Below are 12581 nucleotides of genomic sequence, written 5' to 3' on the forward strand. Positions count from 1 at the left end.
TGGCTGCGCTCTAGTTGTGATTTGTTTGCAGAACGCAGAGCATTATGGATACGTGACTGCGAGAGTCCTGGGGAGATAAGCAGACTTAAGACCGGTACAATGATTCCAGTAAGTATTCTATTTCAGTAGGCTAGGAAATACCACCGGAGCCCAAAAAGGTTGAGAGTATATTCTATTCATCTATACAGCATGTGCGGTTGTATGAACTCATGTTGGTGCTCACCTTCAGGCAGAGTGCTCTGGTAGACCACAGGGCTCCAGGGGCTGGACAGTTGGTCAAGGTGCAGGCGGACAGCAAACTCATACCTGGTGTTGGGCTCTAAGTCCGGGACCAGAATGTTCTTCTCAGCACTGTAGAGGAGAACCACAGTGATAAAAATGGATTTAGAACATACAGTTGAAGTCGGAAGTTTACATACACCTTAGCCAAATACATTTGAACTCAGTTTTCACAATGCCTGACATTTAATCCTAGTAAAAATTCCCTGTCTTAGGTCAGTTAGGATCACCAATTTATTTTAAGAATGTGAAATGTCAGAATAATAGTAGAGAGAATGATTTATTTCAGCTTTTATTTCTTTCATCACATTCCCAGTGGGTCAGAAGTTTACATACACTCAATTAGTATTTGGTAGCATTGCCTTTAAATTGTGTAACTTGGGTCAAACGTTTCAGGTAGCCTTCCACAAGCATCCCGCAAGAAGTTGGGTGAATTTTGGCCCATTCCTCCTGACAGAGTTGGTGTAACTGAGGCCTCCTTGCTCGCACACGCTTTTACAGTTCTGCCCACAAATGTTCTATAGGATTGAGGTCAGGGCTTTGTGATGGCCACTCCAATACCTTGACTTTGTTGTCCTTAAGCCATTTTGCCACAACTTTGGAAGTATGCATGGGGTCATTGTTTATTTAATAGACCCATTTGTGACCAAGCTTTAACTTCCTGACTGATGTCTTGAGATGTTGCTTCAATATATCCACAGAATTTTCCTACCTCATGATGCCATCTATTTTGTAAAGTGCACCAGTTCCTCCTGTAGCAAAGCACCCCCACAACATGATGCTGTTTTGTTTCATCAGACCAAAGGACATTTCTCCAAAAAGTACGATCTTTGTCCCCATGTGCAGTTGCAAACCGTAGTCTGGCTTTATGGCAGTTTTGGAGCCGTGGCTTCTTCCTTGCTGAGCGGCCTTTCAGGTTATGTCGATATAGGACTCGTTTTACTGTGGATATAGATACTTTTGTACCGGTTTCCTCCAGCATCTTCACAAGGTCCTTTGTTGTTGTTCTCGGATTGATTTGCACTTTTTGCACCAAAGTACGTTCATCTCTAGGAGACAGAACGCGTCTCCTTCCTGAGCGGTATGACGGCTGCGTGGTCCCATGGTGTTTATATTTGCATACTATTGTTTGAACAGATGAATGTGGTACCTTCAGGCATTTGGAAATTTCTCCCAAGGATGAACCAGACTTGTGGAGGTCTACAATATTTTTTCTGAGGTCTTGGCTGATTTCTTTTGATTTTCCCATGATGTCAAGCAAAGAGGCACTGAGTTTGAAGGTAGGCCTAGAAATACATCCACAGGTACAGCTCCAATTGACTCAAATTATGTCAATTAGCCTATCAGAAGCTTCTAAAGCCATGACATCCTTTTCTGGATTTTTCAAAGCTGTTTAAAGGCACAGTCAACTTAGTGTATGTAAACTTCTGACCCACTGGAATTGTGATACAGTGAATTATAAGTGAAATAATCTGTCTGCAAACAATTGTTGGGAAAATTACTTGTGTCATGCACAAAGTAGATGTCCTAACCAACTTGCCAAAACTATAGTTTGTTAATTAACAACAAATTTGTGGAGTGGTTGAAAAACGAGTTTTAATGACTCCAACCTAAGTGTATGTTAACTTCCGACTTCAACTGTATACTGTATATGGAGATTATTAATCAGATCAGATACTTTGGCAATTGACCTGCAAATTCTTAAATCCATACTAAGTGCTACCCTGAGTTCTATGACCATAGTAAGCACCCTCTATCCAGTTAAATGACTATGTGCATGGAGTATGAAGAGGAAGGTATTATATAGGACACTCACGTCTGCAGGTAGAGTACCAGGGAGGCGTTCTGAAGGCCCACAGGGTTACAGCGGATGGTGTAGTTGACGATCTGGCTGGAGGTGAATGCTGGACGCCCCCAATGGAGGAACACGGCAGACGAGCTGTTGGTCTTGGCATACACGTGGTGAGGGGGTGGTGGAGGGGGCACCATACGATCACGGACCGCTGATATACACAGAAAAAAATTATGCTAGAGGTACTCATGTGTCAAAGGATTGATAACTATCATTATAATAACTATCATCTATCATTATAGACAATGGTTGCTTGCATTATGTGAAGAACTTACAGACACATCCAGGGGTGCTGATAGTTTGGTCTGCCTGGTAGCCATCTCCTAAAAAACTGAACGCCAGTAGCTTCACATGGTACTTCTTCCTCGGGTCTAAAAATAACAACATTTACATATCTTTCACTGTAGACCTATGGGTATAGTATACATCATATCATAGACATTCACCTCAAATTGACCAATGTGACCTACAGTGGAAGTGAGTGTGTCTGGCCACTGGGGGGCATTACACTGAACCAGAGGCTGTGTGATCTCACCAACCAGTGGGCTGTGAAAGTGCTGGATCAGAAAGAGCATGGCTGAGAGGTCATTGAGGTTTGGCTGTGGAGCTCTGCGACAGATGCTGAGTGCTGGGAGCCCAGTTCCTAGGTCAGTTCCTGCCCTGCTCAGGGCAATGAGGCACACAATAGAGGAGCTCCTCTATCCATCACTCTGCCTTTTCAGGGAGAATAGGAGAACCCTTCCCCCGCCCAGGGCTGCTGGCCAGTGGTCAGTCCTGTTCAGTTCCAGGACAGGGGGGTTAAACCACAAGACAATGCCCCCCCTAGGAAAGACAGAGCGGTCAATCACATGGCCAGAGTCAGTGGCCTTACAGACCCCAGGTAGAACAAACGCTGCTAAGTTAAATGTCCTCTCTGTACCCAACAGGCCACTGATAAAAAGTTCAGGCCAAACCCTATCCAAATGTTTCACTTCATATCTGCATTGATTGGTTAATTTGTCTCCTAGACTACGATCTCTTGTCATCCTGGAATAACCAGGTTACTGTGCATGACATATTCAGATAAGGAGGATAGGGTTGGAAAGGTAATACTTCATCATATTAATGTGTTATTACCCTGTCTTGTGCGTAACAATATTATAACTCATTCCAGAAAAATTGTCTGAGCTAGAGTATAGCTGTATTGGGTGAACCGGCTGCAGTGTATTAAAATATCAGTACACAGGCAATTACAGGAAGCTCCTGCTCCAACCTAGAGGACCTTGCTGAAATAGCTGAGGATCTATCAAACTAATGGCTTACAGCCTCCTATGAATTCCAAGGCTCTTCAATATGTCAACAATCATTACACACACAGTAGGCAGAGGAATCTGAGATCTACAGAGTACAGGTACTAATAACATAACTAGTATCAGTGGAATAGTGAGCACCAGTAACCGAAAGGTTGCTGGATCGAATCACCGAGCTGACAAGGTAGAAATCTGTTTTTCTGTCCCTGAGCAAGGCAGTTTACCCACTGTTCCCCGGGCTCCGAAGACGTGGATATCGATTAAGGCAGCCCTCCGCAACTCTCTGATTCTGAGGAGTTGGGTTAAAAGCGTTAGACACATTTCAGTTGAATGCATTCAGTTGTACAACTGACTAGGTATCCCCCTTCCCTTTCGCAATGGAACAGTAATGCAGTGTAGAACATGACCACTAGGTTGTGCTCCAGGACACATATGTTGAGAGGAGCACAGGAGTGTGGTCATGCCTATCCTCAGTTCCAGTCACAGAAGCAGTCATTTATGAGTTCTACGTTACTAACAGTTTCTGTGATAATGTCTCAGAGACAAATAAAAGGTAGTCTTTTGTTTTTTTGCCCTACCACTACACAGCTGATTCAAATAATCAAATCAAATTTTATTTGTCACATACACATGGTTAGCAGATGTTAATTCGAGTGTAGCGAAATGCTTGTGCTTCTAGTTCCGACAATGCAGTAATAACCAGCGAGTAATCTAACCTAACAATTTCACAACAGCTAACTTATACACACAAGTGTAAAGGGATGAAGAATATGTCCATAAAGATATATGAATGAGTGATGGTACAGAACGGTATAGGCAAGATGCAGTAGATGGTATCGAGTACAGTATATACATATGAGATGAGTAATGTCGGGTATGTAGACATTATATTAAGTGGCATTGTTTAAAGTGGCTAGTGATACATTTTTTACATGTATGGCAGCAGCCACTCAATGTTAGTGGTGGCTGTTTAACAGTCTGATGGCCTTGAGATAGAAGCTGTTTTTCAGTCTCTCGGTCCCTGCTTTGATGCACCTGTACTGACCTTGCCTTCTGGATGATAGCGGGGTGAACAGGCAGTGGCTCGGGTGGTTGATGTCCTTGATGATCTTTATGGCCTTCCTGTGACATCGGGTGGTGTAGGTGTCCTGGAGGGCAGGTAGTTGCGTTGTGCAGACCTCACTACCCTCTGGAGAGCCTTACGGTTGTGGGCGGATCAGTTGCCGTACCAGGCGGTGATACAGCCCGACAGGATGCTCTCGATTGTGCATCTGTAGAAGTTTGTGAGTGCTTTTGGTGACAAGCCGAATTTCTTCAGCCTCCTGAGGTTGAAGAGGCACTGCAGCGCCTTCTTCACCACGCTGTCTGTGTGGGTGGACCAATTCAGTTTGTCTGTGATGTGTACGCCGAGGAACTTAACACTTTCTACCCTCTCCACTACTGTCCCGTCGATGTGGATAGGGGGGTGCTCCCTCTGCTGTTTCCTGAAGTCCACTATCATCTCCTTTGTTTTGTTGACGTTGAGTGTGAGGTTATTTTCCTGACACCACACTCCGAGGGCCCTCACCTCCTCCCTGTAGGCCGTCTCGTCGTTGTTGGTAATCAAGCCTACCACTGTAGTGTCGTCTGCAAACTTGATGATTGAGTTGGAGGCGTGCATGGCCACGCAGTCGTGGGTGAACAGGGAGTACAGGAGAGGGCTCAGAACGCACCCTTGTGGGGCTCCAGTGTTGAGGATCAGCGGGGTGGAGATGTTGTTACCTACCCTCACCACCTGGGGGCGGCCCGTCAGGAAGTCCAGTACCCAGTTGCACAGGGCGGGGTCGAGACCCAGAGTCTCGAGCTTGATGACGAGTTTGGAGGGTACTATGGTGTTAAATGCTGAGCTGTAGTTGATGAACAGCATTCTCACATAGGTATTCCTCTTGTCCAAATGGGTTAGTGCAGTGTGGTTGCGATTGCGTCGTCTGTGGACCTATTGGGGCGGTAAGCAAATTGGAGTGGGTCTAGGGTGTCAGGTAGGGTGGAGGTGATATGGTCCTTGACTAGTCTCTCAAACCACTTCATGATGACGGAAGTGAGTGCTACGCGGCGGTAGTCGTTCAGCTCAGTTACCGTAGCTTTCTTGGGAACAGGAACAACGGTGGCCCTCTTGAAGCATGTGGGAAAAGCAGACTGGGATAAGGATTGATTGAATATGTCCGTAAACACACCAGCCAGCTGGTCTGCGTATGCTCTGAGGACGCGGCTGGGGATGCCGTCTGGGCTTGCAGCCTTGCGAGGGTTAACACGTTTAAATGTTTTACTCACGTCGGCTGCAGTGAAGGAGAGTCTGCAGGTTTTTGTAGCGTGCCGTGTCAGTCGCACTGTATTGTCCTCAAAGCGAGCAAAGAAGTTGTTTAGTCTTTCGGGGCTGGTTTTCTTTTTGTAATCCGCGATTGACTGTAGACCCTGCCACATACCTCTTGTGTCTGAGCCGTTGAATTGCGACTACTTTGTCTCTATACTGACGCTTAGCTTGTTTGATTGCCTTGCGGAGGGAATAGCTACACTGTTTGTATTCAGTGATGTTTCCAGTCACCTTGCCCTGGTTAAAAGCTTTCAGTTTCGCGGTAATGCTGCCATCAATCAAAGCTTGATGATAAGTTGGAATCAGCTGTGTAGTGCTAGAGCAAAAAACAAAACGTGCACCCAAGAGGGGCCCCAAGACCGAGTTTGGGAAACCTTAAATTATATGATCTAAACCATAGGATAATCCATGTTGATCATCTGACAAACTGCTAGAGGATCATATTCACTGCATGTGTGTGAAAATATATGTTGTAATGGTGAGCAGGCTCTATATCTTCAAAAGAGTTGAACAGTTAAATAAGCAATTACAGTCATTGTGAAAAATCCAACCACTTTGTTGAACAACCATCTCGTCATGTTTACTATGCTCCAGAGCTAAAACAACTGTTTTTTCTAGGATCGGTCTGAGAGCCTTGAGGCTATGGGAGGGTCCAGGGGGTGGAGTCAGGGCTATGGGAGGCAGGGGGGTGAGCAGGAGGAGAGTCCGAGGGGTGTGGTTTGAGCCACTAAGACCCCTAGCCCCGAGGAGTTTCAATGGAGCCAGCAGGTCAGGCCTAGATAAAACACAGAAGGAATCTGAGGTCATGGGTGTGGAATACGAGTTGAGCCTCTTTTTCTCTCTCTCAGAATCCTTGCCCTTTCTCTGTGCCCTAACCCTTAATGGGGAAAGATAAAGAAGTGACTTGCAGGAGGGGAGAAAAACTACTTAAAAGTGTCTTAAAAACTATGTGGTATCCTCTATAGATTAGATACAACAACTTAAAATTGGATCAAAGGAAATATTACTGATCATATGATTGCATAAAAATACGAAGCTTCTCTCTTTATATTTCGACATTATAGATGGGTCAATGACTAGGCTACTGAAGTCATTTGTTACAGAAAATATTTAGTTATGCTAATGAAAATAACTGCACATATTTGTGAGGTTCCTATATCTTTACTTTCTCTAGTAAAAGACAATGAATTAGTGTACACTAGCATAGCTCCCTCCTGTCCCTCCTGTCCCATGTCCACAGTCAGGCTGGACGGCTTTGGACAGTCCCAGGGGCTTTTGTTCAGCTCCAGTGTCCATCTATGAAGAGGAGCAGTCAGGGTCTCACAGTCCCACCCCTGCCCAGCCACACAGCACAATGGGCCTGCAGTAATTACGCAGGAGTGGGGCTGCGAGAGGGGGCTTTGACATCTGGGCCATGACCTTTGACATGGAATCTGGGCATGCTAAATCCTGCCAAAGGAGGGGTTATGGACACTGCTCTTAAGGGGGAGGGAGGGGGCGAGGGAGTGGGGGGGGGGGGGGGGGGTAAGCAGGGGAACTGAGCATAAAAGGGGGAAAAAACACCAAGAGACAAAAATAATAAGTCACTTAATAGGTGATGATAAATAGTGCCAATTGGAGGAAATGGTGAAGCGAGAAAGCAGAACTCTTCAATGGCCAATTTCATAGCCGATATAATGAAAGCATGATTAGATATGGCAAGCTCAATTGTTCAGCTTAACTGCTCTTTGTAACCTAGGAGTGACCTAAGGGTATACTTTGTTTTCTGACCTAGAATATATACAGAACTTGCAAAAGTGATTGAACTTCCAAAAGGAAATGGTTTGACGTGTTAATTTAAAAAATCTGTGAGTAATACACATGGTTTGGGTAAGGTTATCAGGGATCTCCATGGTTGAAGATAAGAGGTGTCCACATAAACCTCCCCCTCTGTATGGAGTCACCCATGATTGCACTAACCGCCAACCCTGGTCAAAAGGAAATGTGTGTTAGCCCTGGCTCATTCAACAACACCAAATCCCTCACAAAGATAAGATATGCTTCAGTTGCCACATAATAAAGGGCAATAATCCCCCTGTGTGTAGATTCAAGGCCAAATGTTTCTTCTTAGATATCACAAAAACTAACATCACTCAAACTTGTTGTGCCTTACTCACTTTGCTTGAGAAAAGTTCATAACTAATTTCCTCAGAATAATACACAATCTGCCTAACCCTGCCATTGCTTAAAGATACACCAAAGTGAAGCTGGTTCATTTTCCCGTCATGCCTGTTGGGTTAATCTTGGAAGGCTTTGCTCTTTCCATAAATTATGATGCCAGTTTGTATTTGAGGGGAAATTCTTGAGCTGTTTGTGGTCACCTGATTTTTTTACAGCCGTTTTGCAGATCCTGCAGGCCCCAAAGGCTTTGTTCTGCCCTGAGAATGGCCCCCCAGGCCACAGCAAGAAGGGTCTGAGCCAGGGCCATAAATGTCAACTCCCCCACTGATCCACAAAGCAGCATATATCATAGGGGGAGCGTATATCTCCCTCTGAGAGAGAGAGAGCGAGACACACACACACACACAGTTTATTGATGTAGTGGACTCACTAATACCCATCTATCTTTTATCTGACACCAGGCATGCAATAACTAATGTTTTCACAGAGAAAAGACCACTCCACGATGGGCAAGGTGGCCCCAAGCTATGAGATAAATCTACTACCGTACACACAGTCCTGGTGCCAACAGGTATGGGAGGTATTTCAACCGTGACTATGCCACAGGAAGAATAAACATGAATGAGAGGACCTCAGTATTTCAACACCATGTCATTTATACACTGAGCTACAACCTCTCACATTCCTAACTTAGAGAGCCCTTTCAGTCATGTGGAATGGTCTTAAGAGATCATTTAGTAATAGCCAGAGCAGAGCTGGTCTGTTTCTACTACAGATTCAGAACTCAACCATGTCTTTTCTTCTGTTAGAGAGGTATGTTATTTGTGCACTTTAGAGCAACATTTACTCAATAATACAGTAATGGTTGGCTTGTTGTCTTTACCACATCAAAGCCAAGTGAATTTAGATCCCAGGGATCTGAAATACTTATCAAGTCACTCAGTAAGATTGGTGTTGTTCATAATCCCTGACTGATCGAACACATTCTCTAGGCTGTGTGTGGTTGTGGTTTCCAAACCCGTGTGACTGTCACAAGTGTCCTTGGGTGAAGTAAAGAGTTAAAGTTAAAGCCTCTGTTTATTGCATTACGATCAGAGACATTACAGCTTAATCCTTTATCCTGGATAAAATCCAATTAACATTTTAATTGAAGCTCCATTTTGCTCTCTACTTCAGACATGCCATGGAGGGTAAATAATATTATTATGAGAAGTATCCAGAGTGTTTTCTAATAGATAGAACACTTCATCAATTCAATAGTAAGTAGGCTGATTAAAAGTCAGTAAGAAAACAATGTCCTATCGGGCACAATATGTATACCACCGTTTATGCTTGTTATGTGACTGGTTGTTTTCTTGGTTGCAGAGCAGCCACCTCTGCTCATCCGTATAGTTTATTAAGGAACATAAGTCATGGTTTGTCACTCAAACAACAGTGAACAAAATCAATAGGGAAATGCCCTTTCCACTGCTGTTCTGTCCTTGGGAGGTCAAATCAAGACCGGGACTACTCAATTATGGGCAAACATGGACATTAAAGCAGACCAAAATTGATGAGAACACCCAGTTTTAATTAAAATACCCTGTTTGGAGATGTGGGTCACCTCCACTAAAATAAAAAAATACTTCATGTTACACTTCTCGTATTGGTTTATTATCTATGTCACACTAAACTGACCAAAGCATATCCGAAGGGAAAACTGAGTCAAGTCAGTATTTTTTTATCTTAAGCTGTCTCTCTGTTTAACGCGCCACTTACTGAAATCAACGTTGTAAAAATGTGGTGCCATGGGCAGGAACTGAAATCGAACCTAAAACCTATCTGACACTGACAGTAATACGTGACAAATTAAACTGCTGTGTCTCCTCTCCAACAGGAAGTCTCTCCCCTGAGGAGGGAAACCTTTGGGAAGATAAATGAGATGCATACTTCTCTTCAACATGTCATACTACAAGTCACATTCCATGGATATGTATTTACAGAAAAGCTCAGTTACCAGTGGTCAGGGGCTGAATTTGGTTGACTCTTGGTCATTTAAGTCTCTTTTGTGGCCCTTAAAGCCTAACACAATGAAAGCCTTTGATGTGAATTCTCCTCCAAATGCTCTGCTCATAGCAGTCATAAAACACACCATAAATCTGCTCCATAATAACAGCTTCCCTCTCCTCTAAAGACAGCCCTGGAATACACCTTTGCCAGCTATTCTATCAAACAAGCACAATTGAGGTCATTAAAATGTTTCAATGAGAAACTAATGAAAAACCAAGGCATAGTAAGTGTGTTTTTGTGATATCTTATTCCAGGAGGAAAATGTGGTTCATGAGGAAAAGGAGAATGTACACAAAAAGCCAGACTTCTTATGTTCTTTCTCTTATCTCTCCAATAGGTTTAACCTCAAGCTTGATAAAAATACTCTATTTTGAAAAATAATTATCCATTCAAAACAACATATATTTCATAAAGTACAGCACTTTAAAACCTACTCAACAATATAGCCTTGTGTTATTCTAAACAACAGCTGGTGGCAAATAGGAGGAGGTTTCAGCAGTCATAATTATCGCCCCTATCACAGTAAGACCCCTCCATGACAAAACACATACTGTAGCAAGAAAACAAAAAGGTAAAAGGGGACACATACTGTATTTACCCCCCCTTCCCCCCTATGCTTTCTAATCCTGGTCTAGTACCAGAGCTTCCTGATTCAAAATTCAGCTGCTGGCCACCTGGCCGTCCTCTTCTGGCCACAGATGGTCAGTTGTCCACTGCAGTGGTGTGGGACTCCCTTTCCTTCCACACTCTCCAACGTGACAAAATGAATTTGACCCAGAGGCCAGAGAACCAGCATATGCCCAACACCCCTTCCTTAGTCCCAGCTAGCAGCTATTTCTAAAGCTGTTGGGGGGCCAGGGCCGTAAGGTCATGGGGGGTTGGCTTCTATCTGGACCTCTGGACATGAGCCCCCACAACTCACATGAAAAGATTTTGTCCTTCCCAAACGAATGGGCTTTTCTGATCCTAAAAAGACCTTAAACATGTCTGGTGAGGACACGGAAAATGTTTTTTAAGAGCATCTTTGATCCAAATCCAATTTAAGGAGGACTTTCATTGTGTAACCATGCATTGACTAGAACATATTCTTAATCTTGCAATTGAAATCCAAAATCAAGACAAATGTAATCAGCAACAACGAGATCATAGGTCGGGTGTACTATGTGGAGTCTACTCACCCAGGCCTCCAATGGTGTGCCTGTTGTCCTGGACACGCAGCTGGATGAGGGAACTCTCAGCCTGGCTCTCCTCGTGGTAGAACAGCCTGTAGCCCTGGACGCTGACAGAGTTTCCTGGTGCCAGCTGCCAGCGCACTATGATGGTGGTGCAGTTCAGAGGCTCCAACTGTAGCTCAGGGGCCATAGGCACTGTGAGGAGACACAAAGAGAGAGAGATCTGTGGTTAGAGGCACTGTGAGGAGACACAAAGAGAGAGAGATCTGTGGTTAGAGTCACTGTGGGGAGACACGAAGAGAGAGAGATCAGTGGTTAGAGTCACTGTGAGGAGACATGAAGAGAGAGAGATCAGTGGTTAGAGTCACTGTGAGGAGACATGAAGAGAGAGAGATCAGTGGTTAGAGGCACTGTGAGGAGACATGAAGAGAGAGAGATCAGTGGTTAGAGGCACTGTGAGGAGACATGAAGAGAGAGAGATCAGTGGTTAGAGTCACTGTGAGGAGACACGAAGAGAGAGAGATCAGTGGTTAGAGTCACTGTGGGGAGACACAAAAAGAGAGAGATCTGTGGTTAGAGTCACTGTGGGGAGACACAAAGAGAGAGAGATCTGTGGTTAGAGTCACTGTGAGGAGACACGAAGAGAGAGAGATCAGTGGTTAGAGTCACTGTGAGGAGACATGAAGAGAGAGAGATCAGTGGTTAGAGTCACTGTGAGGAGACACGAAGAGAGAGAGATCAGTGGTTAGAGTCACTGTGAGGAGACATGAAGAGAGAGAGATCAGTGGTTAGAGTCACTGTGAGGAGACACGAAGAGAGAGAGATCTGTGGTTAGAGTCACTGAGGAGACATGAAGAGAGAGAGATCAGTGGTTAGAGTCACTGTGGGGAGACACGAAGAGAGAGAGATCAGTGGTTAGAGGCACTGTGAGGAGACACGAAGAAAGAGAGATCTGTGGTTAGAGTCACTGTAAACATCTGAGTATTTATTTAATGTAATTCTTTTGTGAAGATGGTGCCGACAGACTTGGCAGCTCTGCTTCTAGCTCCCAAGCAACTTTGCAGTATTGTTTTTGTTTGTGTTATTTCTTATCACAAGCATTTCGCTACACCTGCAATAACATCTGCTAAATATGTGTATATGACCAATACAATTTGATTTATTGAGTACAGTTCTGAGGATGTAAGGTTCAAACAGAATCATGTGCACTACTTATACACAGAGTTCAACCTGCATGACTATTCATTTTTATTCAGATATCTTTATTTCAACCAGCAAAGCTGAATATAGTACCAAATCAAGGGAGAATATGAAACCCACCCACACCCAACCCCTGCTACCCGATCAGGCATTATTTACCTTAAGCCCAATGGCCAGGGCACACCAATGTGTTCATAAAGGTCAATTTGCTTCATATTCAGATACCATTC

The 12581-nt window shown here is 44.2% G+C and overlaps 1 protein-coding gene across 1 annotated transcript in view; it reads right to left on the reverse strand.

Annotated features, from left to right (window-relative positions):
• LOC129834531 (protogenin A-like) overlaps positions 1-12581 on the reverse strand; it is a 41806-nt gene that overhangs the window by 7605 nt on the left and 21620 nt on the right. Inside the window, exons 10-13 of the mRNA XM_055899608.1 lie at positions 11158-11346; positions 2407-2502; positions 2096-2282; positions 224-351 (exon numbers count right to left, since the gene is read on the reverse strand). Of these exons, the coding sequence (XP_055755583.1) occupies positions 224-351; positions 2096-2282; positions 2407-2502; positions 11158-11346 (600 nt within the window). The remainder of the gene's footprint in view (positions 1-223; positions 352-2095; positions 2283-2406; positions 2503-11157; positions 11347-12581) is intronic.

The sequence above is a fragment of the Salvelinus fontinalis genome, chromosome 35 (assembly GCF_029448725.1).
Source record: "Salvelinus fontinalis isolate EN_2023a chromosome 35, ASM2944872v1, whole genome shotgun sequence".
NCBI classification, from domain to species: domain Eukaryota; kingdom Metazoa; phylum Chordata; class Actinopteri; order Salmoniformes; family Salmonidae; genus Salvelinus; species Salvelinus fontinalis.